Genomic DNA, 24931 nt, shown 5'->3' on the forward strand with positions numbered 1-24931 from the left:
CTGTCAAGCCAGGAAAGCACCACTGAAATGGTATGATTGACTGTGGGTTTAGCCAATCGCAGCTCTCGGTGAGATTCCGCAGCCAATGGGAACGAGGCAAAGGGCGGGACATCCTGTGGTTTTTAGCTAATGCCCTTTAGCCGTATCTGTGTGTGCAGTGTCCACTCTAAATTAACAAAAACGTAAAAACCTATACATTTAACAACAATTCAACTACCTGTGCATTATATGTATTTTGTTTTGCAATAAATTGTGTCATTATATAGTCGGCACACACTAGTACATAGACTGCAGAGGATCTCCACATTAATTATGTGGTGTTGTTGTAAGTCAGAAGGGATGCAAAGCAAGGGAATATGATTGCTCAACTGTTTTAAGTAAGTTACGTAATTATCTGAGTTCTCTCCAGTCGTCTCTCCTCCTTACGCATCCTCAGCATCACGCTGCTCAGCATCCCGGAAGTTCAGCATCATCTGCTCCTTCAGGAAGAGACGCATCATCGTCAGAGCTTTGTCAACAACGGGGGACAGTGGCAAAAACATCGGCCTGTCCGGCAGAAATCCCCTCTGTTTTTTGCAAGTGGAATTCATATGAAAAGGGTACTCTTTCAATTTCAAGTTAAATACACGCCTGCGATGTCCGTGTTCTCGTGTGTGTGTGTCAGCAAGCTAGCTGACCGACGAGGCTCACGTTCAGCTAGCTGGTGACTTGACACGACATGGCCTGTTCTCAAGCTAATGCTAGCTGCCTAGCCTCCGTAAATAAGGTTATCCTGACTAACCGAGGTAGCTGGTTTAATGTGGCATAGCTGTGTGTAAGATGATGCGTCAAAAAACGAGTGTTTTCCACTGTGGCTGTTGTGTTATTTTTAGCTGGTTAGCTGAATAGAGAATCTGTCATGACTTGGTCACTTTTACTTTCATTTATCTTCGTCGGGGAGTTGGGTTGAATGGAAATGTGTAGGGCAAGAGAGGTCTGTTGTGTTAGCTGTGTTATTATCCCCTGTAAACGATGAATGGATGAAGTGGTTGCATCACCTGCAAGCAGCTGCACATAGTCACCTGCTCCTCCTCGACTGGTGACCATCACTACATGCTCTGTTAAAAGTCAACTTGGTGTAATGTGAAGGTAATTAGTCACAGTGGTGGATGGTTACACTGGCATCCAACCTCCTTTACTACACTAGCGAGGTGTTCAACGTGGTGAAAGAACTAACCTTCACTGTACGGGGTGATCTAATTCAGTATTGTGTTTTTGTAAAGTTGTGGGACTTGCAGAAGACAACTTAAAAGAGATATGTTGACTTTGTATTATATGTGTCAGGCTCCAAACACTCTGGACACCACATGTCCTCTATATGCCTCGTTAAAGCCCAAGGCTCTGACTCACCAAGCCATCACCACCTCATCCAGAACCACAGAAGACACATTATACCACTGTTTTCATAGTAGTTCTGTCTCACTATTACGACAAAAATTTACAAGTAAAATAATGTATTTCCCTCTTAATTTAAGGTACAATACCACACTATGATAATACTCCCATCAGAGGTAAAACTGTAATGCAAACTTGAATATGTGCTCATCTGTTTTATACCCCTTTACAAGGCTCATAGGTTGTGGAATGTCCTCATGTTTACGCCTAAGATAGCGCTTCTTCTCAGGCGTTGGTGTCATTTAAGGACAAAGTTTTTTTTGTGTAGTAAATGTCATACATGTCATGAGATATTGCAACACGATTGGTTGCAGGTTTTGCTCTTTAAGACGGACACTGAGGTCCTGTGATTATTTAAAATAAAGTCAGATCAATTTTAACGCCCCAAATCACAGAGTTGCCTCAGAGGGCTTTTACAATCTGTACAGCTCATGACCCCCTCTGTTTGTGTTTAGAGAGGAATATGGTAAACACCCCGGCCCTGAATTGGTGCATGCTGTGCACATGTGCTACACCTCTGCTTGGTCTTTTCCTTAATCCATATATTGTCTGAGAATGTGTGGGAACTCATGCTAGAGATCTTGCCATTGGAAGGAAGCCTGCTCTTTGACTACATTTTGACTTGATTTGTCTTTTCGTTGTGTGTGTGTTTGACTAAAAGTGTGACTTTCGCTCTGCCGTGATGCTCAGCTTCTCTGTGCTCTGCTCTTTTTGTCTTACAGACAAATGAAGTGACCGACAGGACACAATGTCATCATTCCAGGTGGTGGACTCGTCGCCGGGCAGCAGCGTCAGCATGATGGAGACGTCCAACTTTGCCCACGTCATCTTCCAGAACGTGGGGAAGAGTTTCCTGCCCCAGGAGCCCCTGGAGTGTTGCTTCACCCTGACCCCATACATCACTCCCAACCCCAAAGACTGGGTGGGCATCTTCAAGGTACGACACACACACACACACACACACACACACACACACACACAGCTATGCTACAAAGAAGATATTTAGAGATTGGAACTATTCCCAGCCCATTACCAGAGTGTTTCTTAGATGGATTATGTGTTACGGTTTTATTAATTGGCCATAGGTTTGCAGCTGGTACACTAACACATACATCTGCCTTGACACTAATGGTTCACCTCTTCACTACATGCCTAAAACCTCACCACAAGCTTTGGTGTGGTTGTTCAGCTTGTGGAAAGAGGAAGAGTGTACATGGTGGGCTGGTTGCAGTAGGTCTCGCTGGGGGGCAAACATTTGGTGCTCTTTATGAACCACTCTGATTCTTATTAGGACCTCTTTTTCCTCCCACTTCACTTGTTCGCTCCCCTCTGTCTTTCCATCAGTTTTTCCTTCTGCTTCCTGCTAACCGACCTCCTCCTCCGGTCTTTTATCAAGGCCATCAAATCTCACACATAATTAACAGGAAATGTGAACTAGGAAACTTAATGTCTCGCAACGTCAAAAGACAAACATTTTATTGTTGTTTAAGAACTGACTTCAAATCCACCAGCTCAATTAAAAAGGAAATAAAGACGCTGTGTTTATATGGAAAAAAGAAAAAAGTCAATTTGGAAAATTTAATTGTTGTAATCCACGCTAATGAAAGCTGTTTGATGGCGCTCACAGACCACGCTTCTTTAATCCTTTTGACGTATACGTCTGTCTTTTTGTGTGTTCATAGATATATCTATTTAATTCTGGCAAAATCTGGGCTGTGTGTTTGTGTGTATATGCATATATACTATTCAGCTCATGATTATTTCCTCTTTTTGTCAGTGGGACATATATCAAGAGATCAGTACTTCTGTGTGCTTTTACAAATCATCCCATGTGATGACAACGGGACTCGTGCCACCAAACAACTGCTAAGAAATCTTATGTTTTGCCTTGAAGTCAGGATGTTTGGAAACTCTGTCAAAATCACCTGTCAACCCCCCCCCCCCCCCCCGAGGCAATACCTTTGTGCAGAGATGACTCAAAGAGAGAGCATTCTCTCTCTCTCTTACCTTTCATATCTGTAGGCGTTACCTGTTTCAGAGGACGAGACTGAGCAATATAGCTGACTCTCTGAGGATGACTCAGACTGCACAGACAGCCACTGTACATTTGAGTTGTACACAGACACCCCCTAGTGGCAGAAGATGTCCACAGTACAATAATAAAGACCCAAGCCTGCTCCTAGAATGGAGGTGCGCTCAAACAGTACACACAGTAAACATCAACAGTGTACAGTGACGGTTTTTCTTTTGTTTCCTAGCATGATGACTAATTGTGCCATACATGATAAATTGAACTTATTTGTTTTCCAGTAAAAGCTCTGTTAAGTTTGGGTTTTAAACACACATGCACACACACTTTCACAACTCCCTAAAAAGCCCTTTGGAGGTTTTCGGTTGTGGCATGTTTGTTGGGTCTGCCGGGAGAAACCCGTTGTGTGAGTGTATAATTAAAGTGTCATCGTGCTGTTCCCTTACACCATGGCTGCGTGATTGATAGCTGCTTTGCCTGTGATTATTTTATAACATCACTCCTGTTTTGGAATGTCACCATACCTAACAAAATGTCAGTCAACTTCACTCTGCAATTAGCAAAAATTTATGTCTGTTCTGTCTTAAGCAAACACACGTGAGCACACAAGCTAACCTGGCAGGTGTCCATCGCAGGAGCCCAGCCTCTCACCGAGATACTGCTGGATGTGGAAAGAATGTACTTGGCCCAGGATTCCACACTGACAATTACCATTTGTTTGGAATAGCGTTATACTGAGTGTAATGGTTTGATAAGGCACACACTGCAATTATGTTTTATGCAACAGCATTATCTAAATTTTGACAGATGTTTTGAGGAGCTCGGTTGATTTACTGTTGTTGGGTATTAGCCTATTCCATATTTGTATTATCTATATATTCCCCCCCCCCCTTAGATTAATTGATTGATTGATTGTTTATTTAAGTATTTACCTGCAGAAATGTGTTTTATGTGAACATGGTTCAAAAAAATATTCTGTCCCTCCCAGTGTTCCATCCTATAATTTCCAGTATATCGTCGTCAACCAACTGCCTAAACTGTAATATTATTTGATTGCTACATGGCAGCTGTCCAAAGGAGAAACTTTCTCCATTTTAAACAACGTTTAAAACGCCCCGAAGAGCCCCCAGGTGGTTGAGCTCTCCACAGCTGAAGTGCAGTTATGCAACGTCACAAACATGTATTCCACATGTGAGTTGAAAATATGCGAAAGCAGCCCAGACAGGGAGAGTTTTTTTTGCGGTTTTTGCACGACAGATTTACGACGCAGGACCTGTGTTATGATGTTCACAACTCTCTTTCATCATCTGTCACCTCACAACACATGAAATCCACAGAATTACATCTCCCTTGGCATTTTGTGTAAAATTTTCACCCTTTTCTTCGACCCCCCCCCCCCCCCCCCCCCCCCCCCCCCCCCATCTCATTTCCACGTTGGTTGTTCTCTGCCATTTCACGAGTCTGCGCATGTGTACACGCATTCAAAGCTACGTACACCCCTGCTCTCCCACCCTATTCTCACACCTCCACTGCCCCTCTTTTTTGTGAGCCCAAAAGGGGAAGGAACTGAGGGGAGTGAGAGAAGAGGAGGAGGTGTGTGGAAGAGTGAGGGGGCACGGTTTTAAATGTTTCCATTCTTGCCTTGAACATTGTCTGTACTCACAGCTTTCTTCATTCACTGTGTTTTTTTAAAAATCTAATAATAAAGAAATGGTAAAGGTAATGCGAAATATGAATATATATATACATCTACACTGTCCACTCTTTTGTTGTTGTGGATCAACATTTTGGTTGCTGTTTACATCCTTAGGTGGGTTGGAACACAGCCAGAGATTACTACACCTTCCTTTGGTCTCCTATGCCTGAAAACTACGAACCAGGAAGTACTGTGCACAGGACTGTGGTGTTTCAAGGTACACACACTCACATACTCTAAGTAAGCCACTATGCAGACCTAGGATATTCCGAAGCAACTCCTTTCATTTTACGGCATGCATAAAAACCAGCACTTTTATTTAATAAGGGAACACAACCGCAAGCGGCGGCCTGGGACCTGAGCACCACTCAAACCACACACACATACACAGGTTGATGGCCTGCAAACTGGTTTTACTGGGTCCTGGAACAGTCAGATATTACACAGTGAAAATATGAGAGCGTGCTGTGGTGTGTCAGTAGTCAGTAAAATCGGTTGGCTGCTGGATGTTCTGTACTTGCTCCTCCGTCCCTGAGAACCAAGCCGAGCATGTCCCCGATGCACTGCAGTGAGCTCTCTCAGTGTAGCAAAGGGCTGCCTGAAATATAAGCACGTATAAATGATGTGTCACCTATGGAAATATTGTGTGCATGTTTTTGCGATACATTTACGTGCTGTCATGCTATCTTGTATACTACCTGATTTAAATGAATATTAAGTCCAATGAAAAACAAAAAAGAGATTACACACCCTTTATCTCTTTGTAGGTTATTATGTTCCTAAATCTGACGGAGAGTTCTACCAGTTTTGTTACGTCACACATGTTGGTGACATCAGAGGAGCCAGTACGCCCTTCCAGTTCAGGTCAGCCACACCCACAGAGGAGCTTCTGACTGTCACCGAGGACGACAGCAACTCGGACATACTGGTCGTCACCACCAAGACCGGCCTTCTAGAGGTATGCCAGATAAAGGCGTCTACCCGGGTCTTGGCCCCCATTTAAGTGTCCTACAGGAAGATAATAGATCTCTACCGGATCCAGAGGTTGTGTTCTGTACCTGACTGTGGAGAGTTAATCCTCCTTTTTGCCATTAATGGATACACTGCACAAATATATCACACAACACAAATTTAATTCTATATAAAACTCTGAACATTTAAGCCTCTTACAGCATTTTGCCAGTGTTTTCAAAATGACTGTAACTGTCCCAAGACAGGGGCACTAAAAGAACAAGACGAAGTGACTTAAGCAACCCAAATCTTCAAGAATCAGGTGCCACCCTCACCTTCTATCTCTCTCTCTCTTTACACTTAACTTCCCTCCTGCCTGGCAGCATGTGGAGGAGGCGCAGCAGGAGCGCAGGGAGCTGCTGAAGGCCATGCGCCTCCTTCAGGAGGAGAAACGGCAGCTGCAGGATGAGCAGAAACGACTGGCCAGGGAGAGGGAGCAGGAGAGGGAGACGTGCAGCTTGCTGCGGACACACAACCAGGTCAGAAAGAGTGATGGCACACAACGCACTGTAGTGTGTAGATGTAGCAGATACAGTTTGTGAATACATTGAGATTAACAACGGTGGTAGACTGTGTCTTTTACACTTCTTTTAAACACTTCTTATCTCGCGTGTGAAACTGTCCAAATCACAGTCGCCTTCATTTCAGATTATTTGTCTTCACTTTTAACAAACAAAACAGTTCGGAGTCGGGAGGTCAAAGACTACCGTTTTCTACGTGCGTAGAAATGGGTTGGACAGAGTAAACTCTGTCCAACCTCTCCTCATACCAGAGGAGATCATCATCTAGTCAACCCTAATAGATACAAAAATGATCGCTCAAAAAATGTAGCTGTTATTAATTAAAAAAGTTCTATAGATATATTACATAACCACAAAACAGGGCTCTGACAACATCATTGAGAGTTTCAGTGTGTTTTATTTGTCTGTAAGTGTGTACATAGGCAGACTGTCCCTATTTGCATACAAGTGTGTGTGGAGCCGGTTCCTCGCCAGTGATCACAGGTCTGAAAACTTCAAAGACCCGAATTTATGAATAATCTGTGTCCATGTTTGAGAGACACACAAAGAGCGGCAGTGTGTGTGTGTGCTGGTGTGTGTGTGTGTGTGTGTGTGCATGCCAATCTTTCTCTCCTTCTTTAACGACCTGAGTCAGTGGGCCAGAACGGAATTGGGACGCTGTTTTCCTGGGCATCTGGCGTCAGGGACGATGCCATCGCGACCGCAGAGTGAACAAACATGACGTCAAACACACACGCACGCGCGCGCACACACACACACAAGCTCATGCGCAAACACACACACACCCCCCCCCCCCCCCCCCCCCCCACTTCACTCTCACACTCACATTCAGGTTCCACACCACAGGGCCCCTCTAATGTGCAATCACACAAGAGCACACACACAGACACAAACACACTCATTATGCCACCCGCTTGCAAACCCTTTTAGTCTGTGTGTGGAATGAGAGGAGGGTAGTCCGCAAAACCGCCTGCCTGAAAAAAGCCCTGCCCAGCCTCAGGGACAAACACCACTCAGTCACGCGATTCAGTGGCCACTGCTTTCTCACTGTCTATTTTCTCCCTGTCTGTCTCTCTGTCCGTCTGTCCCTGACTCTCTTTCTCCCAATTTTATTTTCCATTTCAGGGTTTTGTTGGCATTAGAATATTATTATAATGTATTTTGCTGAAGCAAGGTAAATAAAAACACATGTGGGAACATTGATCAGAAATCAAGTTAACCTCTACCTCGATGTCATCTACTTTATACTCTATTCCCTCTCTCCCCCCCCCATTCAGTCACTCACCAGGATGAGTCAGATGTCTGATTTTGTAATTGATGAGTTGCTCATATGATAAGCAGTATCTTGGCACACATGCCTAAAACCAGTCAACTCATGGAAAGCAGAGAGAGAGGGGGGGGGGGAGGAGGAGGAGGAGGAGAGGCGAAACACTGAAACTTGAGGTTTGTCGGCTTGAATCCAGTCTCTTATCGCCCCCTAGTGCAGCGCTCCGGTCTTGGCATAGAGTAAGAGCAGCCTGCTTTGAGTTAGTCCGCTGCTCTTTTTACGAAGGACAAAATCGCCATAAATTACTTGGTAATACACACAGACACACACACACACACACACACTGTTATTACCATGCTGCTTTTCATTCAACAGGCATGTCCATCTGTAGATATATACGACTTGTGTGAGGTGTCTCTTTTACATTTACAGTAGGTGCGTTAGCTCGTGCCACGCTGATGAAAATATCCTGAGTTTAACATGAAAACATAAGTACATATTTTGTGGCCGCTAATTTTACGAGTACACTTTTTATAAGGTCTTTATGCACTGCTAAAGTGCTTCCCGAACGCCAGCCGTAAAAATCATACAGTAATCTACGCAGAGCAATTGCCCAGGGGGTGACAGGCCTGCGTATGCATTGGTGTGTGCAGGTGTGGACTGATGGCTGTACTCTCTGCTATCCGTCTGTCTCCATATGCCCTTGAATTTGAAGCTTTGTGTTCCGTCTTTCTGTAACCATGTGTGTGTGTGTGTGTGTGTGTGTGTGTGTGTGTGAGTGTGTGATATAGAAAAGAATAGGTGTGTTCAGAGGAATGTTGTTCTGTCACAACCAATATTAGCAATGGATGATTTAGCATCCTTCACTGCTGATTAGCAGCAAGTTCAAACAAGGCCTTTCCACACCGGGAGGACAAACCTTATAGGATCTGTTGTGCCCCACCAGGAATTTGTTTTAAGGAATTCACTGATACTAGACAGGTTGGTCCTGCATGCTTTCACAGGATACTACAATTGATCAATAACTTCAGCCTCTGAGTGTATGTTCTGAGTCCTTCAAAGGGCTCACGTCAGTCTGAATTTGTAACTAGAGATCTGGGATAAGAAGGTAAGACTGTCACAGCTGCACTAGCAACAGGCTATAGAGGTAGGGAACAGTTCAATTACTATTTAAAAAAAATAAATCAAAACAAGTTTTAAAAATGAAGATATGTGTTACAATACCTTTGACCATATACATGAATTTTTGCAAATATTTATCAAATATATTTGTGCAAAAATAATATTCCGGTAGCGGAAAATCTTAAACATTTTAAACCAAAACTAAACATTCTAACCTTCATGAGGGCAGGATTTTTAAAGGAGTAGACTGCTTTAGTTTTATATGGGTGTACCTAATAAAGTGGCATGAAAACAAAAATATGGCACATGCAACGTACTATTGTGCAACATGACCGTGGTACGTCCCATGAAATGTCACCATCTGTGATTGATCATAAGTGTTGCACAAGTTCCTGTCTTTGTTCCGCATTCGTTCTCCTTTGCCAAGTTGCGCCTGCTGAATTAGCCGCTGTGATTGGCTGCAGCGCCTGTCACCGTGATCCACAGCTGCCTCTCTGTCCCGCAGGAGCTGCTGCGCTCGTCGCAGGGCCTGTCAGAAGAGAGGGAGGACGTGAGGCGGAGGCTGTTAGAGGCCACGGACCGGGTCCGCCAGCTGGAGGAGGACCTGCTCGGAGTCACCCAGAGAGGCCTGCAAAAGGAGACGGAGCTGGATTGGTGAGTGGAGAATGCTAACACATGACCATCAATCATCCAAAAGTCATCCGCTTCTTTGAGGATGTGATTGTGTAAATAACTTTGAGGAGGAGTTCTTGCCAGCCTTCTGCTTTCTCAACATCTTCATCATTCCACTTGTCTACATTGTGTGGAAAAAATAACACAAAGCACAAACCATTGCCTAAAAAAATAACTTCTGCCTGACAAAGTAAAATGTATTTCTCAATCCCCTTAGATGATCAATGGGAGGTCTCCAAGCAAAACAGATTTAACCAACAGTCAGTGGGTTGTGGTTGATAATTTGAGAAACCTATGTATACACATAGTGCCATTGAACAGAGAATTAGTGTACCGTAATATAATGATGCCGGTGGATTGGTTTGAGCATGATAGCCGTACAAAACGTGTTGATTATATTTCACAGCCTGCGTGACCGTCTGAAGAAACTGACAGCTGAGAGAGACGGTCTGGAGAGCCAGCTGAAGAATGAGAAGGATGAGAGAGACCTTTACAAGGTGTGAGGAAGCTCTTCATAGCTCAAAGGCTGGATAAATTAAAAGGTGCATTTTGAACGAACAGCCCGTTTGAGTCTTAATTCCGACCTTTGCATTTTTTTTTTTTTTCTGTCTCTCTGTGTTGTCCCATGTGCAGGCCCACCTGCGCAGCACCGAGCTGGAGAACACTAAGCTGAGCGCGGAGCTGCAGATGCTGAAGGCGGTGGAGCTGAACCGGGAGGTGACCATTGCTCAGTTCCAGGAGGAGATGGACAGGCTCCGGCTCTGCGTTGCCCAGCGGGACAGCCTGGAGAAAGAGCTGCTGGCACACAAGGCTGACAAGGTAGCAGTGGTTGTACACCCGTATGTGTGTGTGTGTGTCTATATGGTAAAATCAGTTCATCTATACACATATATGGTCCGTCTACATGTCTTTATAGGCAGATCTGGCCCGTGTGCGTGAGCAGCTGCGTCAGGCAGAGGAGCAGCTTCAGGCGTCCCGGCAGCAAGCCTCCCTGCTGGCCTCGGAGCTCCGTGACTCAGCCAGCGCCCGTGACCACACGATGACCGAGCTGTATCGCGCCCGTATGGAAGCTGACAAGCTCCGTGCCAGTCTAGCTGATGCTCAGGCCGAGTGCCAACGCATGGAGAGCCAGCTCGACCGCATGAGGAGCACTGCACAGAAGGAAGTGGTCAGTGTTTCACTTTCCGTGCAATGTTTGGCAAGAGCTGAGGGACTTCTGAAGCAGGACATGGAAAATGTTTTTTTCAAAATGTCCTCCACATTTCCTTCTCTCTCTCAGGGTGTTGGGACCAGTGGGGAGATGACACCCAGCATGATGGTGGTGTCAGAGGCAGAGGCGGAGCTGCAGAGAGAGGTGGAGGAGCTGAAGCTGCGTCTTCACATGGCTGCTGAGCACTACAAGGAGAAGTACCGGGAGTGTCAGCGCCTCCGAAGGCAGGTGGCCAAACTGAATACAACTGAGTCACAGGGAGTGAGTACTGTACAGTAAAGCTCATACGACAAGAAGTATTACACCCAGGTCAGTTTATGCCGAAAGCTGCAGCAATTATGTTTTGTTAACACATTGTTCTTGTTGTTGGTGTGTGTGTGTGTGTGTGTGTGTGTGTGTGTGTGTGTGTGTGTGTGTTTTGCAGGAGCCAAAGAGAAATGCATCCACTGAGACAACACAGGAGCCACTGACCCCGAGTCCAGAGTCACCGACGGCAGGTACACACACCTTCAAGTGCAAAAGTATATATACATGCATGATGGTATATTTAAAATATACTATGATTACATTTTTGTCAAAAACTATTCATGCAAAACAAATAAATCCAGAAACACTTAAACTTGTTTAAAACTCATAGAGATGCACTTTGCATATCCATTTTCTTGTTTGACGATGTTCTGTACTTCACTTATTGCCACGTATAACTGTCCAAATATACACAGGTTGACACCATGCCAACAGAATATAGAGGTTTATTTGTTTGTTTGTTTTGTTTTTCTGCTTTTTGTCTTTGAAAAAGTAATTAAAAGGTAGAAATACAAGATGTTCCACGACAGTATGATCAATCATCAGTAATCCTTTGTAATCACGTGACATGAAGAAAAGTAAGTGCATGGTGTGACTCACTGTGCTTGACTGGAGAAAACCCTTTTCTCTCACTATGCTATTACTGTTGCTGTCTTCGCTGAGACAAACTACAATCTAAGAACAACAAGTTGAGGCAGATTCTCGGGAAATTTTCAAAAATCTTTCTTGGAAATTTGGGAAGTAAATTAAAAAGTAGACGAGTCTACGTGGCGGAGAGTGATTTCACAAAATATGTTAATTACAGTGTTTTTTGTATTGAAATATCCATAATTATCACTTCTATTCAACTGTTAATACCCGAATCAAAGACTGTCCTGCTGGCTATGTGTCATCTTTGTTCTACTTGAACTTTGTGTGTTGCCACAGGAAACATAGCCGCTGCAGTCCTACAAGAAGCCGCTGAGATGACAATAACACCAGAACTTAGTAACAGGGAATACACACACACTGATGCATACATCAGCATTGAGAGGGGAGGAAGGCAGAGAGAGAAAATGCCGAAGGAGAGGGCCGAGGTGGAGGCCGAGGTCGGAGCCAACCAAGGGGAGGAAAGGGAGAAAGAAAAAGAGGAGAAGAAGGAGAGTCTGCCAGAGGAGAGCCTGAGGATGACGAGCTGGGTGGAGGTGGAGGACGAGAGGCAGAGTGCCGACGAGAGCAGCGAGGCGGAACTGGCAGGGAAGGCCGAGGACGTGAGGGGTGCTGCGGAGCACCAGGTGCTGCCGGAGGTGGAGGGGAGGCGCATGGGGGAGGCAGAGAAGGCGCAGACGCGCTCGGTGGAGGAGGAGCTGGCGATGATGGAGGAGAAGTGGAGGCAGCAGTGTGCGATCAACGAGACGCTCAAACAACGGCTGGCCAACGAGGAGGAACGATTCAGAGTGAGACACACACACTCTCACACTCTCCCAATGCTCAGAGGTTATGTACAAGCCCTTAAGTACCACCAAAGTGCACTCAACAAAACATTCCATTGGTGAATATATGTTAAAACAACAAGCATGCTCCAGTGTAGATGGGCACACAAACATATTCTATTCATCATATCCTCATCGCACACACAGTAACTCCATTTTTATTACACCAGAGTGTTTTGTAAACCTTATCCTCCCCTTTCAAAATTCTATTTGCCAGTCCATTTAGTTTTGATATGTTTTTTTATCACTAGATATAGTTACACACACAAAGAAAATTAACTTGTGAGGTTGTGATCCAGTAATAATGGACCATCATTATAAAGTTTACTCTTTCATAATTTATTATTACCTGTCTTTAAACATATTTCTAACAAAAACAACACAATATATTATGAATACGGTGTTCTGAGAGTGAATTCCTTTTCTGCAAAATGTATGCTTTGACTTATGATTATTTTCATTACTGATTAACATAGTCCATAAAATCTCCCAAACTAGTAATAAATGCTAGTCATAAAATGCCAGAGCCCAAGGGCACATCGTCAAGTAGGTTATTATGTCCATGCAACTGCAAAAAACAAAGATATTACATTTAAAATAACCAGAATGCAGCAATTCTCACATCTGAGAGGTTGGAGCGAGAAAATGTTGAAATGTTTTTGCTTCATTTTGCTTGTGAAATTACTGCAACAATTATTTTCTGTTTAATTAACAATGTAATTGTTACATCACTGTCTACATATTCCAATAAAGCAGAACAACTACGAGACAAATCTTTTTAAAGTGTCTTACCATTGCTGACTCAAGGATAGTGCTAATAGTTGCTTGATAGCTAGTTGCCCTGGAATAGATGAACTAATTGCTGGACTGGTGTGTTACCAGTGAGAGCTTGTAAGTAGCAACAATTACACTTGGTCACAGAGTAGCAAATGTTCATAACAGTTTACATGAGCAGGCATTAACCAGAGCAACCGGGTTATTCCATGCCACACCAGAGCCTATGTGTGCGTGTGCGCGTGTGTGATTCAATACGACTACTTGAGCTCATTGCGTCGATGTGGGGCCTGTTGCATTTTGCATGCGAATGTCTGCCAAAGTACCTACTGGCATTTAATCTCCTTGAGTGAGTGTGTGTTTATCGGCGCTGTAAATAAGGCTCTCCCCTGTCTTTGATAGAGTCTCCTGTCTGAGGTGAGTGCCCCGGGCCTCGAGCCGCTCTTAATGGCCCCGGAGACTGACAAGAGAGGCAGCCGCAGAGCGCCATGCTTTACGGCTGTTTACATCAGCCACCCAGTGGATGGACCGTGGGGGAGGAATAGACGGGGAGGGGAGGGAGGGAGGGCGCAGGAACACACGGCTGCAGAATCCCTTCACCTTAACTTAACCCTCTAATGCTGCGCAGTAAATTCATGAAAGAGGGGGAGAGAGCGAGAGAGGACAAAAGGAGATGAAAGAGAATGACGGGGGGGAAGAAGCAAGCGGAATTTAGGAGTGAAAATAGTAGGACAGACGGACACGGAGCAGAAAGAGAAACCGCGGGAGAGGAGGGGATTTGGAAAATTTGTGATGAGATGAGAGAAGAGCAGGCATCTAGCCATGTAAACTATCCCACAGGTTCAGTCCTGTCAGAAAGTTTGAGATTTACTGCGATCCTCTGGTCTGCTGCAGACTGCCCTGGACACAGGCCGTGTTTCTGTGGCTTTTACTGTGTGTTTTACAGTAAGCGCCGCACATTTGACGCCGCTCCAGGTTAAATAAAAGTCAACCGACCAAATATTTTTGTTCACTCGCTTGCCTGTGTGTATGCCTACTGATATTCCTCTCCGTCAGTTAACACAAATGGAGTGGAAATAAAAGGGATCGTATCAGGTCCGTTAAAGTCGACATGTTTCCTTTTCCATCAACTGTCACCGTTGCTGCTGGATTGTTGTTTTTGGAGCTGTATCAATCAGTCAATGTGAAGGTGATTAATTAACAACCATTCGGATATTCGATTAATCATGTTTAAGTATTCTGTCAGCCTAAATGCCAAAACGTTCTCTAGGTCCAGCTTTTCAGTTGTAAACATATGCGGCACGTCGGTGCCTTTGTGTGATATTAAATTTAATATCTTTGGGTTTTGAACTATTGGACAGAAAGACATTTGAAGGTTCTGCCTGAGGCGCCATTAATTAACTATTCTATAAAAGAATCATGAGATTAATAAATTATGAATTTAATTGTTAGTTATGTTATTATTCAAACTATTCCTTACCCGTCTACTAGTTGAAGCAGTACGGAGATACAATAATTGAGCTTATGTCCTCTCGTTTTATTTTTATTTTCACTAATCAGACGGTTTTTATGATTATGTTTTGGGGGCATTTCATGCTTTCATTATAGTTGACAGGGGAGAAAGACGGGGAATGACGCAACAAAGGTCACAGGCAAATGGTTGGCGCCTTGAAGACACAGTGAAATGAAACATTTGAATGAACCATTGTCGTAACACGCTTTGTGTCCGTGTGTGTGTCCGTGTGTGTGTGTGTGTGTGTGTGTGTGTGTGTGTGTCCCGTCTGTAGGTGCACATGGCAGAGCGTGCCAGCGAGGTGACAGAACTGAAGCGAAACCTCGCCCAGGCCCTCAGAGACAAGGAGCAACTACAAGAGGTACGAGCTTTTAAAGGAGTCAGTGCCACTCTCATCCAAATGTGTGGGTGCTCACCGCACTTGGTTTTAATGGTGTTAATGTGCAGAGAGAGCTGAATCGCAGCTGTAAGTCGATTCAAACATGGACACGGTGTGCAGCGCTACTTTGATGAGATCAGGGAGTCTCGGACACGGTCTGCAGACAGGATGTGGCAGGCTCAGTTGCTTCACGCTGTCATCCCTGTCTATGTTCATCTCTACGAATAGATATAAGCTCATGAATGCAGGTAATACAAATACAGATTCTGCGTTTATATGCACATATCTGTTTATAGAGATTATAGCCGTATTAACTGGCTTGCAGTGTCTGAACTCATTCCTGTAGCTTTTCTTTTCCTTCTCCATTCTCCCCACTAATTAATACATCTATACTTGCTTCCTCGCCCGTTGGTACAGTGCCATTAGACAGTGCAAATGCCACGCGACGTGTCTGTTTCACCTTTCCCAACCCTGGTTTAAATGTTAAACCTGATAGCTGCGCACTAATGAAGTCATCAAGAGAGGAGGTCAAGGGGGGGGACTAGCGAGAGGAAGGAGGGAAGTAAAAGCGGGAGAGGGCGAGAGCCTCCATCAGCAGAGCCAGAGCAGAGGGAGCCAGAGTCTGACACCCATTACAGTAATGAGTAAGGTACTAATGCTCTTGCTTCATATATAATCACAAAGGGCAGAAACAATGTAGAGGGAAACTTAACTCTGAGCTGAAAATATTGAATCCTCGTGTGGTTCCAACAGTGAAAATGTGCTCTCGCTGTATTTCTTTCTCTGCAGCTATTCTCAGCAGTCCCTCTCTCTTCGAAACAGATAGTTTTACACATTCAGCAACATCAATGATCTGAAAGAGGATTTAATGTGAAAGGAAAACATAAAAAATGTAGATAGACATCATACAGGTGTAGATCAAGTAATAAAAAACATATCTACAGTATGAAAATGTAAAGGCGAAATATATAATTGTACAAACTTAAAGGAAAGCTTGTGAGCAAGATGTTCTGTAAAAGGCATGCTGACAATATGTAGTTTATACCCGAGAGATGCTGTGACGCTGGATTTTGTCTCCGTCTCCCGCTCAGGAGCTGCAGCGCTTCGTGTCCAGGCAGCAGGAAGCCGGTGCTCAGGGTGCTGAGATCAGGCAGCCGATGGTGCTGCGCTACCCGCTGCCATACCCTCAGGACCCCTCTCCTCCACCACTGGTCCCACACAGGCCTGCTGAGTTGCAGTACGGCAACCCCTACTCCACTGACAGCACACGAGGTGGGAGGAAGTCAGACTTTGACAGACCTTTCACGCCGACTCTCCATCCCTTCACTTTTATTTTGCTGCTATTTGACAACACCTCCATGTGTCACTGTTTTTCTAGACCGGGTGGATGTCGCGCTTTCTCCGGAGGACATGCCCCGTCCTCCCCCTGAGGCCCCACCCTGCGCCCCTCCCTGTGCACCCCCAATCACACCCCCGAGTCCGGGCCCCGGGGCACCGGGCTGGGACCGGGAGGTGGTCTGCAGCCAGCCCTGCCGCAGCACGAGCCCCCCCGAGAGTCTGGAGCATCCGCCGGAGGAGCCACGCAACGTAAGTGCACACAAACACAAATACAGGATGGAAACTCGCTCACAAAAAACCCAGGCGCCTATTAACAAGCCAATTCATTTTGAATTCATCTTTTATCAGTTGAGGTTTTACATGCATCAGATTATGCAAACATGATTGTTTTCTGCCTGCTCTCCTCACGGATATTATATATTATATATTTAGTTTGTAAGTTATAGTACCACAATTGATCACAGCATCAGTTTGATCTCAATACACCTGTATGTTCGATATTCTTTTATAGTACCTCCTCCAACTGTTAAAGCAACTTAAATGCATGACAAACTAAGCCCCAGGCTTCGGCTTCTTACCCTCCCGTCGTGTTTTAGCATCCACAGAACTGCTGTCAGGGTAACTCCTCTCTCTCCGTCTCTGGAGTCCTCCTACTCAGTGAATGAAGGGAATAGGAGCTTGCCCTTAAAAGATGAAGCCATGAACTAATTTGCATAGAGCTCTAATTAACGTCACTCCCTCAGAGCTCAAGAGTGACGAAGATAACAAGGGCTCGGAGAGTAATTAGGGGAGATCTTGCAAAGGGACAGACCGAAGATCACTTTGTGTCCGTCAGATTATGTCGTCTTGTTGTTTTGGGAGCAAACTGACTCGAGGCAAGCGAGGAAGGTTTACTGTGGGTTGCCGTTACAATAGAAACATTACAGCAGACATATATATGCATACAGCTCGAGGAGCGAATAGAGGGCCATTACTTTCCATCCTTTTGTGTGCGTTTGTGTTTCATAGGCTGCTGATGGGGCTCAGCCGTCCTGTGATCATCAGTCCAGTAGACGTAGAGAAGCCAGGGGCAGCTTCTGCTTTGACTCCAGGTAGTGTGCCTACCCACACACATAAAAATACTTTAGAATAAATAAACACAGATGTGATTAACACAGATGGCAAAGAGACGTTCAGGGAAGGATTTCTTTTTCCAGAGGGACAGTCCACCTCTGTGCCAGTGTTGAGCCAAGCTAATGTTTAAAAAATAAATAAAAAGGAATTTAAATCCCTCGCTGTTTGTCCAGACCCACAGAGTGGCTGACTTCATGGAGTAAAGAGTCATGTATGCATTCACTTGAGAAAAAAAAAAAGAATTGCCCTGTTTTAACAACAACATTATTTTCTCAATAATTCCCCGTAAGAGCTTGTTTTCATGGAAGCGAACATGTTCCGCCTGTTTAGTTTAATACAGCTCTGAGAAACCTCTGAGTGGCTTTGAGTGCGACTGAGGCGCATTTGCCCGATTGTCTCTCGAGTCACCATGTAGCCAGCCCGAATGCATCTCAGATGCCTAATCGTGTAAACATGAAGCACGCGATGTCGGTCCAACTGATCCTGCAGAAACACCACAATGTGTACCCTGAGGGTGGATCCTATCAAAATACATTAATTTGTTCATTTTCTTTTCAAACGTTATTGTCGTATTCGTCCGTTAAGTATGAACTAAAATCCACAACTGGTCGTCTTTACATCTCTGTGTGTGTATGTAGGGAATAAACATACAATATATTATGAAACAGCAAAGACATTCTGCATTAACAGTCAAAGAAATGTAACAAACAAAACACACAAACGGTGCAACAGAGGAAGGGGACCTAAACACAAAACCTATTTATACATAAGTATGCACATATATATCTGCATGCACAATATGTATAATATGCAGTACATATACATATACAACATGTAATCTAGCTCGCTGTTTCAAAAGTGAACTTTCAGAGTGAGAGCTGAAACTATCATTGTAGAATTTCTTATTTAAGGATGTTTTAAGAAGTCGTAGTTACATTTGAACTGAACGGAATAACATACAGAGAAAGTCAGTGTACACTTATAGGATCCGAACCAAACCGACACATCTCACCAACTCTCCCCCGCCCTCTCCTTTTCTCTCTCCAGTAGTGTTCACAAGCGCTGCCCGCTCTGCGAGGTGATCTTCCCCCCACACTTTGAGCAGCGCAGCTTCGAGCAGCACGTGGAAAGCCACTGGAAGGTCTGCCCCGTCTGCTCCGAGCAGTTCCCCCTCAACTGTCAGCAGCAGCTCTTCGAGAGGCACGTCCTCACGCACTTTGACGGCCACGTGCTCAACTTCGAGCAGATTGAATGAAGTTGCGCAAAGGGCCGAAACCCCGAATTCTGACTCATCGTATGGGTAAATGTGTGTCGTCAGCTATTAGTTAATTTTGATTGGGTCAAGGTGTCTTGTTAATATACAATCATTAGCACTTTTTTGCAATCTTTAACAAAGGTTAGAAAGAATGTAGTCCAGGAAGCTCCACCAAGGTTTAAGGTATTAAGTAGGGTAGCTTTCACCTTAATACACCATGGGTAAAGGGATCATTAACACTCGCGAAAAGTACTACTTTTACTTTTGTCTCATTTCTATGCTCATCTTTCTGCTTCAAAGGGGACTAAAGCACCATTGGTAGTGCATGCATTCATTATGTGTTCAAAAGTACAAAAGTTACAGCTGTTCAGGCTGAGAGAGTGAATTGTAGCTGGAGCTTGAAGCAGAAAGCATTTTCGTATGTCGATGGTTCTTTGTCTATCCTGGATATTATCTACAATGAGTAAGCTTCTCGTGTGATAAAGCGGCCGAGACGTCTTCATCTTTTAATTGTCCACATGTTTCAAAGCTGGGAAAGGCAGAAGAGATAAGAAAATGTATTTTTTTTTTTTTAAGTGCAAATGCAGAGTGAGATCTGAATATGTGATGTCATCTGAGTGTGTGTGGTGGGAAAACTTTTTTTTTTTGTTTTTGACTTGAATGGGAAGTGATCTTTGATTTCTCCCAAAACTACAGTACTACTGTACGTGTAAGACGTCAGATGGTTTAAACAGGAACAGCACTACGTTTTAATGTATCTGCACTAAATAAGGCTTTATTCTGAATGTACTGTACATATGAAAATAAGTATAAGTTGTGGAGAGACCTGTGAATTACTGTCGTGACTCTGCCTCCCCTCATTGTTCTTTTTTTTTTTTTAGTTATGAAAGAATGACGGACCAATGATGTTTTACTTTAGTCAGTTGGTAAAGAAAAACTAGGCTGGTCTCTTTACTTCAGCGGAGATTCTGTCGCGTTTTTAGGCAAACGGACCCCAGGACACCAAGTTACAGACACTTCTGTTGTTGTGTAATTCCACCTTTTAACATTACAACTGTGAAGAAAAACATCCGTTGCTTTGTGTGCAGGTCCAAATCATGAGTGAGTGTCATTTATATGTGTCTCCACATCACCGCTTGTCTATTTACAAAGTGACCCCCTGACAGTGTTGTATTCAGGCTTTAAAAATTGCACATGCCCAGTAACCATGAGGCAAATGTGTGTGTATGCCATGTGTCCAGTCCCTTTTTCACGTGAGAATGTCAGGACGGTGGTTTAAGTGTGTACTGCAAAGATCTTTATGAATAAAGTAAGCTTGTCTTAATGCATTTAACAGAAACGTCTTCTTCTATTTGGGTTGAAAGGGGGAAGAAATGACCATCAGTCCGAGCTACAGAGTTTTACACTTTTATTTTTATGTTGTTTTTTTTTTTTTCAGTCATTTCCTGTTTACATTTATGCAACTTCTCTTTTATATAGAAAGACATTTTGACATCATTTACAAGTCACTCTGCTCAGAACCTGTTGTCCCCCCATACAAAAAGGAAACCTCGGTCTCCACGTTACATACGAAAATATAATTTAAAACCACTTGACAACAGACACGTTACAATACATTCACTGTACACAGTATATTGAAACCCCCCGCCCTCGCCTCCTTCTGCACACAGCCTCCGCTCCTCCTCCTCCTCCTCTCCCATATGTGTAATACTGCAATTGGACCCTGTGTGAAGCTGAAACTATTGCCATGGTGACTGTGGTGTCCGTGAAGCAGGGATGGTTTTTACGAGTGTTTGACAGAGACTCACAGTCTCCGTCTCTGAAACTCTTCCCCTACGCTGAGAGGCAGGAATGAAGCTTTTCTAATCGCACGCGAACCATTACTGTCAGGGTAGTAAGTCCACGGACACACTTTGAAACTGATACCAAGATTTTGGGAGATCTTGGTTCACTTATTGGTGCTTCAGAATAGACATGGATGTCTTTCAAGCACGCACACACACACACGCACACACTTGTGCTTATTGTTAGGTAGCACACTAGTTAAAGGCATTGTTAAGTACAGTACAGAATGTTAAAAAGAAATTAGAGTTAAATAATTAGCTTATTCAACCCCCTAAATAAATAAGAGTGGAAAATGAAGTATCAAAAGGTGTATGAAAATAAGTCTGGAGGACGGGAGGGTGTGTGCATGTCAGAGGTCACTTCAAAAGAACAAAAGCTCGTTCTTTGAGCATTCTGCAGATTTTAAAACTTTGTGCACGATGTGGGAAACGATGTTATGAAACAATGTGTGTTGGCACGCGGCGGCTGCACTGCAACGCTCTTGTTTTGTTTCTTAAGAGGCAATGAACGATGAATTCCCAGTCAAAGGGCAACAAGTTGGCTAACCGCTACACAACATAACGCGACACTGCTAGCTAGCCATCCTGCTCCACAGGAGTCCAACCAGCGGCATGGCACGCACACACACACACACACACACACACACACACACACACACACACCACGACAGACCAGAGCACTGAAACACAGAATACAGGAACACTCTACAGGCTGATGACTTGGATACTGCTGAAACACACACACACACACACAATGAACTAGAATGCTCTCATCTACAACACACACGCACAGAATGACGGGCTGTAGGTGATAATCTCTTTCAAACACAAATCTTTCACACTTTATTTCTCTCTTTACGACACAGAAAGCATGCATGAGAACATTCTGTCGATGTACATCCACTCATGCGCACATTTTGGAGGCGCAATGAAGAAGTAAATCATTGCCACGCGTTTGGCGACCTCCAGGGTGAAAACATTTTAACTCCCACCCTCTACCCACCCACCGAAACCTCCCTCCCCTTCCCTCCCTCCCCCCCCCTCATCAGGCACATGGTATGGTCAGTGTTTGGCAGTGGAGAGCTGTTGGCAACATCATGGAAAAAAACGAAACAACAACAAAGATCTTGGCAACTGGAATATGATGCTTAGCCGGCGTTCGCGGCTAAGTCTCTTGAACACAGCTCTGGCACTCTGAATGAGGAAACACTGGAGATGTGGAATACATGGATGGCTTTCCGTGGGGATGAAATGTTCACGATATGGATCGTTGGCCTTGGGCTGTGTTCGAACAGGTTCGGCGCTGAGCGCTCCTTCCTGATCAACAGTGAAACATCGCACACAATTCAGAGTGTCAAACCGAAAGGCGTTCTGGCTCTTCATCTCTAGGGTGTGGCGAGAGAAAACTCTCCAAACCTAAAGGCAGCGGTTTGACCTCGGCCTGGCCGTCTCAGCAAATAAGGAATGAAAGGAACACTTACTGATACACAGAAAAATACACCGACAAAAATATATAAAATATATAAAATAAAGCTTGAAGTGTAACTATTTATGTATATGCTCATGAATACTTTTATATATTTTTATGTACACATACATATCTGTCTATTGTTTATATATCAATATATCTATTTAAAGTATAACTTAACTCTTGCACTGGAACCCTCAGAAGTTACTTTGAAGGCACAGATCTAAGCTCAGTGAACCGTCTGAATCGAACGAAGAAGCGACACAACCACTGAACTCAGATCGGCACTAATGTCAACTTCATCCCACTCAGAGACGAGTAGGGAAAGGGGCGGGGCTTGGTTGCACTTCCTCTTTCACATCTTTTACGTTTCCCGTCTTCTTTCATGTCATTTGTTTTTGTGTCTTTTCTTTCTGTTTTTTACGTTTAGCACCTTATGCGAGTCAAACAATAGAGGAAAAAAAATAACGTGATAGCATATACGAATGTGCAAATGTACAACAATAAAAAATACTACTAAGATACTGTTTTGTTTTTTTTTAAACTATAATTGATATAACATGGATAGAAAAGAATAATGTAACGCATACGAAGAAAAGGATGAAAAAAAGATAATTAAAGCACGCACTTGATCCTTTAGTGTGTGGGATTGGAATAAAAAGGGTCGTGTGAGGAAAGTCAGGACAGGGCTATGTTTGGGGCAGAGATCGGTGTGAGCGCGGCCTCTAGCCTTGAATTTTGCGCAGGATCTCGGTGGAGACGGGCGGGTGGAAGTTGATGGTGTGGTGTCTCAGGCCCTGCGAGGTCTTGTAGCTCTTGCCGCAGCGACACTTAAAGGGTTTCCTCACACGGATCTGCGTGCGGTGACCATTCTTGGCGTGGTACTTGATACCGTTCACATTCTGAAAAGACAGGGAGGAGGAGATACATTATAAAAGTGGAGTGTAACAAGCACCCTTGTTTTTTACATCATTTAAATAAGGGCTATTTAAGTGGTCATACTGGGAAGTTGATTTTCCTCAAAAAAATGATCCGCTGAGTCACAGACGGCTCTTTCCCGATGCAAGTCTGTGGAAAAAAAGACTTTTTCCCACAGCCTAATATTGGGAAAGTCTCTGGGGAAAAGTATGTTTGGGCCCAGTGGCATCACGAGATAGAGTCAGAAGTTGTAATTCCACGCTTTTGCCTCTATGTCACACTGGCCTCAAAGCCCGCTGCTCACGCTGGGGGGGATTTCCTACCAGACTGCGGTCACAGATTGATTGCTTATTGAGCTAACCGGCTCCTGGCAGTAGCCTTAACACTTACTAAATTAATTCAAAGTGGTCACCGAAATGTTTACACTAGAAAACACAACAGTGGGACAGTGCAATGTTTTGGTATTTTATTGAATGCCCTTAAACTTGCTAATCTTCTACATTTATACTCATTACTGATAACTTAAGTGACGTTATTACAGGTCGGATAACACCATGTGACTTTGTCCCATGTCACTGTTTTGGTCTGAAAAGGTACAAGCTGAATGAGGTTTTTGTTACCAGCTGCAAATTTAAAAAAAAACCAAAGCAAATATGCCATGATATATTTATCACTGCTTCTTGATTTATAATGTGCTTTTTCGAATATTATATCCAGACATGTGATACTCAAGACAAAAGCTCCAGTGTGGACACAACTGAGCCTCGTGTCCCATGGCAGTGTGAGGCCTTACCTTGTATCTCTTCTTGCAGCCGGGGACGGGGCAGGCGAACGGCTTCTCCTCTCCCCCATTCATGCACATGGAGCTGAGGATGGACTCAGAGCTGATGGCGCTTTCTGTGGTCCACGACTCGTCGCTGTCCGACTCCTCGTAGTCTACCTCCTCCTCATCATACTCGCTGCCTGGAGGCACGATGCAGACACGCAGAGCGAGAGAAGAAAAAAAAAAAGCTAGTCATCCCAGATGGAATCGATCATGATGGGGTTATGCCCTTGAAATACATCATGCCTTGGGAATTTAGCATACAGGAATGATTTGTGAATTTTTATTAATACGCCTCTCTATATTCTGCTGCTTTTGTAATGCATTAGCAGCCCACATGCCACTGGAAGCACTGTTCAGACAAAACAGCAGTGGTGTGTGTGTGTGTGTGTGTGTGCGTGTGTGCGTGCGTGCGTGCGTGCGTACGCATGTGAGTCAAAACGCAGGGGTTGGCACTGTTAAAGAGATCATTAAGTGGGAGTGATCCCCATTGCTCAGCCTGGAAAAAGTGCATTTTCCACTCACATGCATGTGCACACACACACACACACACACACACACACACACAGACATCCACATACCACATTACTGAAATGTTCAGGCACACACACACAGACACACACACACATAAAGGCCCACTGACCCCCCACCATCTCACAGGAAATGCTGCACCTCAGCATGAGGAAATGGATGGCACCCTGGCACATGTCAAAAGAAGGGTGTGTGTGTGTGTGTGTGTGTGTGTGTGTGTGTGTGTGTGTGTGTG

At 44.2% G+C, this 24931-nt stretch overlaps 2 protein-coding genes across 5 annotated transcripts in view; one reads left to right on the forward strand and one right to left on the reverse strand.

Moving 5' to 3' along the window:
* The first annotated feature begins 191 nt into the window (after window positions 1-191).
* Window positions 192-20445, forward strand: tax1bp1a (Tax1 (human T-cell leukemia virus type I) binding protein 1a). Of its 2 annotated transcripts, none has more exons than XM_031853689.1 (17): window positions 192-599; window positions 2157-2371; window positions 5274-5376; window positions 5927-6117; window positions 6494-6649; window positions 9586-9734; window positions 10159-10249; window positions 10386-10571; window positions 10669-10920; window positions 11032-11223; window positions 11387-11459; window positions 12196-12704; window positions 15302-15388; window positions 16498-16678; window positions 16785-16993; window positions 17753-17835; window positions 18905-20445. In XM_031853689.1, exons 2-17 carry the CDS (start codon window positions 2183-2185, stop codon window positions 19110-19112), a joined length of 2859 nt encoding a protein of 952 aa, XP_031709549.1. In that variant the 5' UTR covers window positions 192-599; window positions 2157-2182; the 3' UTR covers window positions 19113-20445. The 2 variants fall into 2 exon arrangements, with proteins under 2 accessions (XP_031709549.1, XP_031709550.1); XM_031853690.1 differs by having other exon boundaries at window positions 18908-20445.
* Window positions 20446-20503: 58 nt separating this feature from the next.
* jazf1a (JAZF zinc finger 1a) overlaps window positions 20504-24931 on the reverse strand; it is a 13199-nt gene continuing 8771 nt past the window's right edge. For 2 of the 3 annotated variants that reach the window (XM_031853693.1, XM_031853694.1), the window contains 2 exons: window positions 24136-24305; window positions 20504-23326 (listed from right to left, as the gene is read on the reverse strand). In XM_031853693.1, coding sequence (XP_031709553.1) covers window positions 23150-23326; window positions 24136-24305 — 347 coding nt within the window. In that variant the 3' untranslated portion in view covers window positions 20504-23149. The remainder of the gene's footprint in view (window positions 23327-24135; window positions 24306-24931) is intronic. The other variant, XM_031853695.1, reaches the window with a different exon arrangement.

Source organism: Anarrhichthys ocellatus, unplaced genomic scaffold (assembly GCF_004355925.1).
Source record: "Anarrhichthys ocellatus isolate YVR2014 unplaced genomic scaffold, GSC_Weel_1.0 scaffold14, whole genome shotgun sequence".
Classification (NCBI taxonomy): domain Eukaryota; kingdom Metazoa; phylum Chordata; class Actinopteri; order Perciformes; family Anarhichadidae; genus Anarrhichthys; species Anarrhichthys ocellatus.

Coding starts and splice junctions, on each gene's coding strand:
- tax1bp1a (XM_031853689.1), top strand. CDS start 2,183: ATGTCATCATTCCAGGTGGTGGACTCGTCGCCGGGCAGCAGCGTCAGC. Junction 5,377..5,926: donor CAGGACTGTGGTGTTTCAAG/GTACACACACTC, acceptor ATCTCTTTGTAG/GTTATTATGTTCCTAAATCT. Junction 15,389..16,497: donor ACAAGGAGCAACTACAAGAG/GTACGAGCTTTT, acceptor TCTCCCGCTCAG/GAGCTGCAGCGCTTCGTGTC.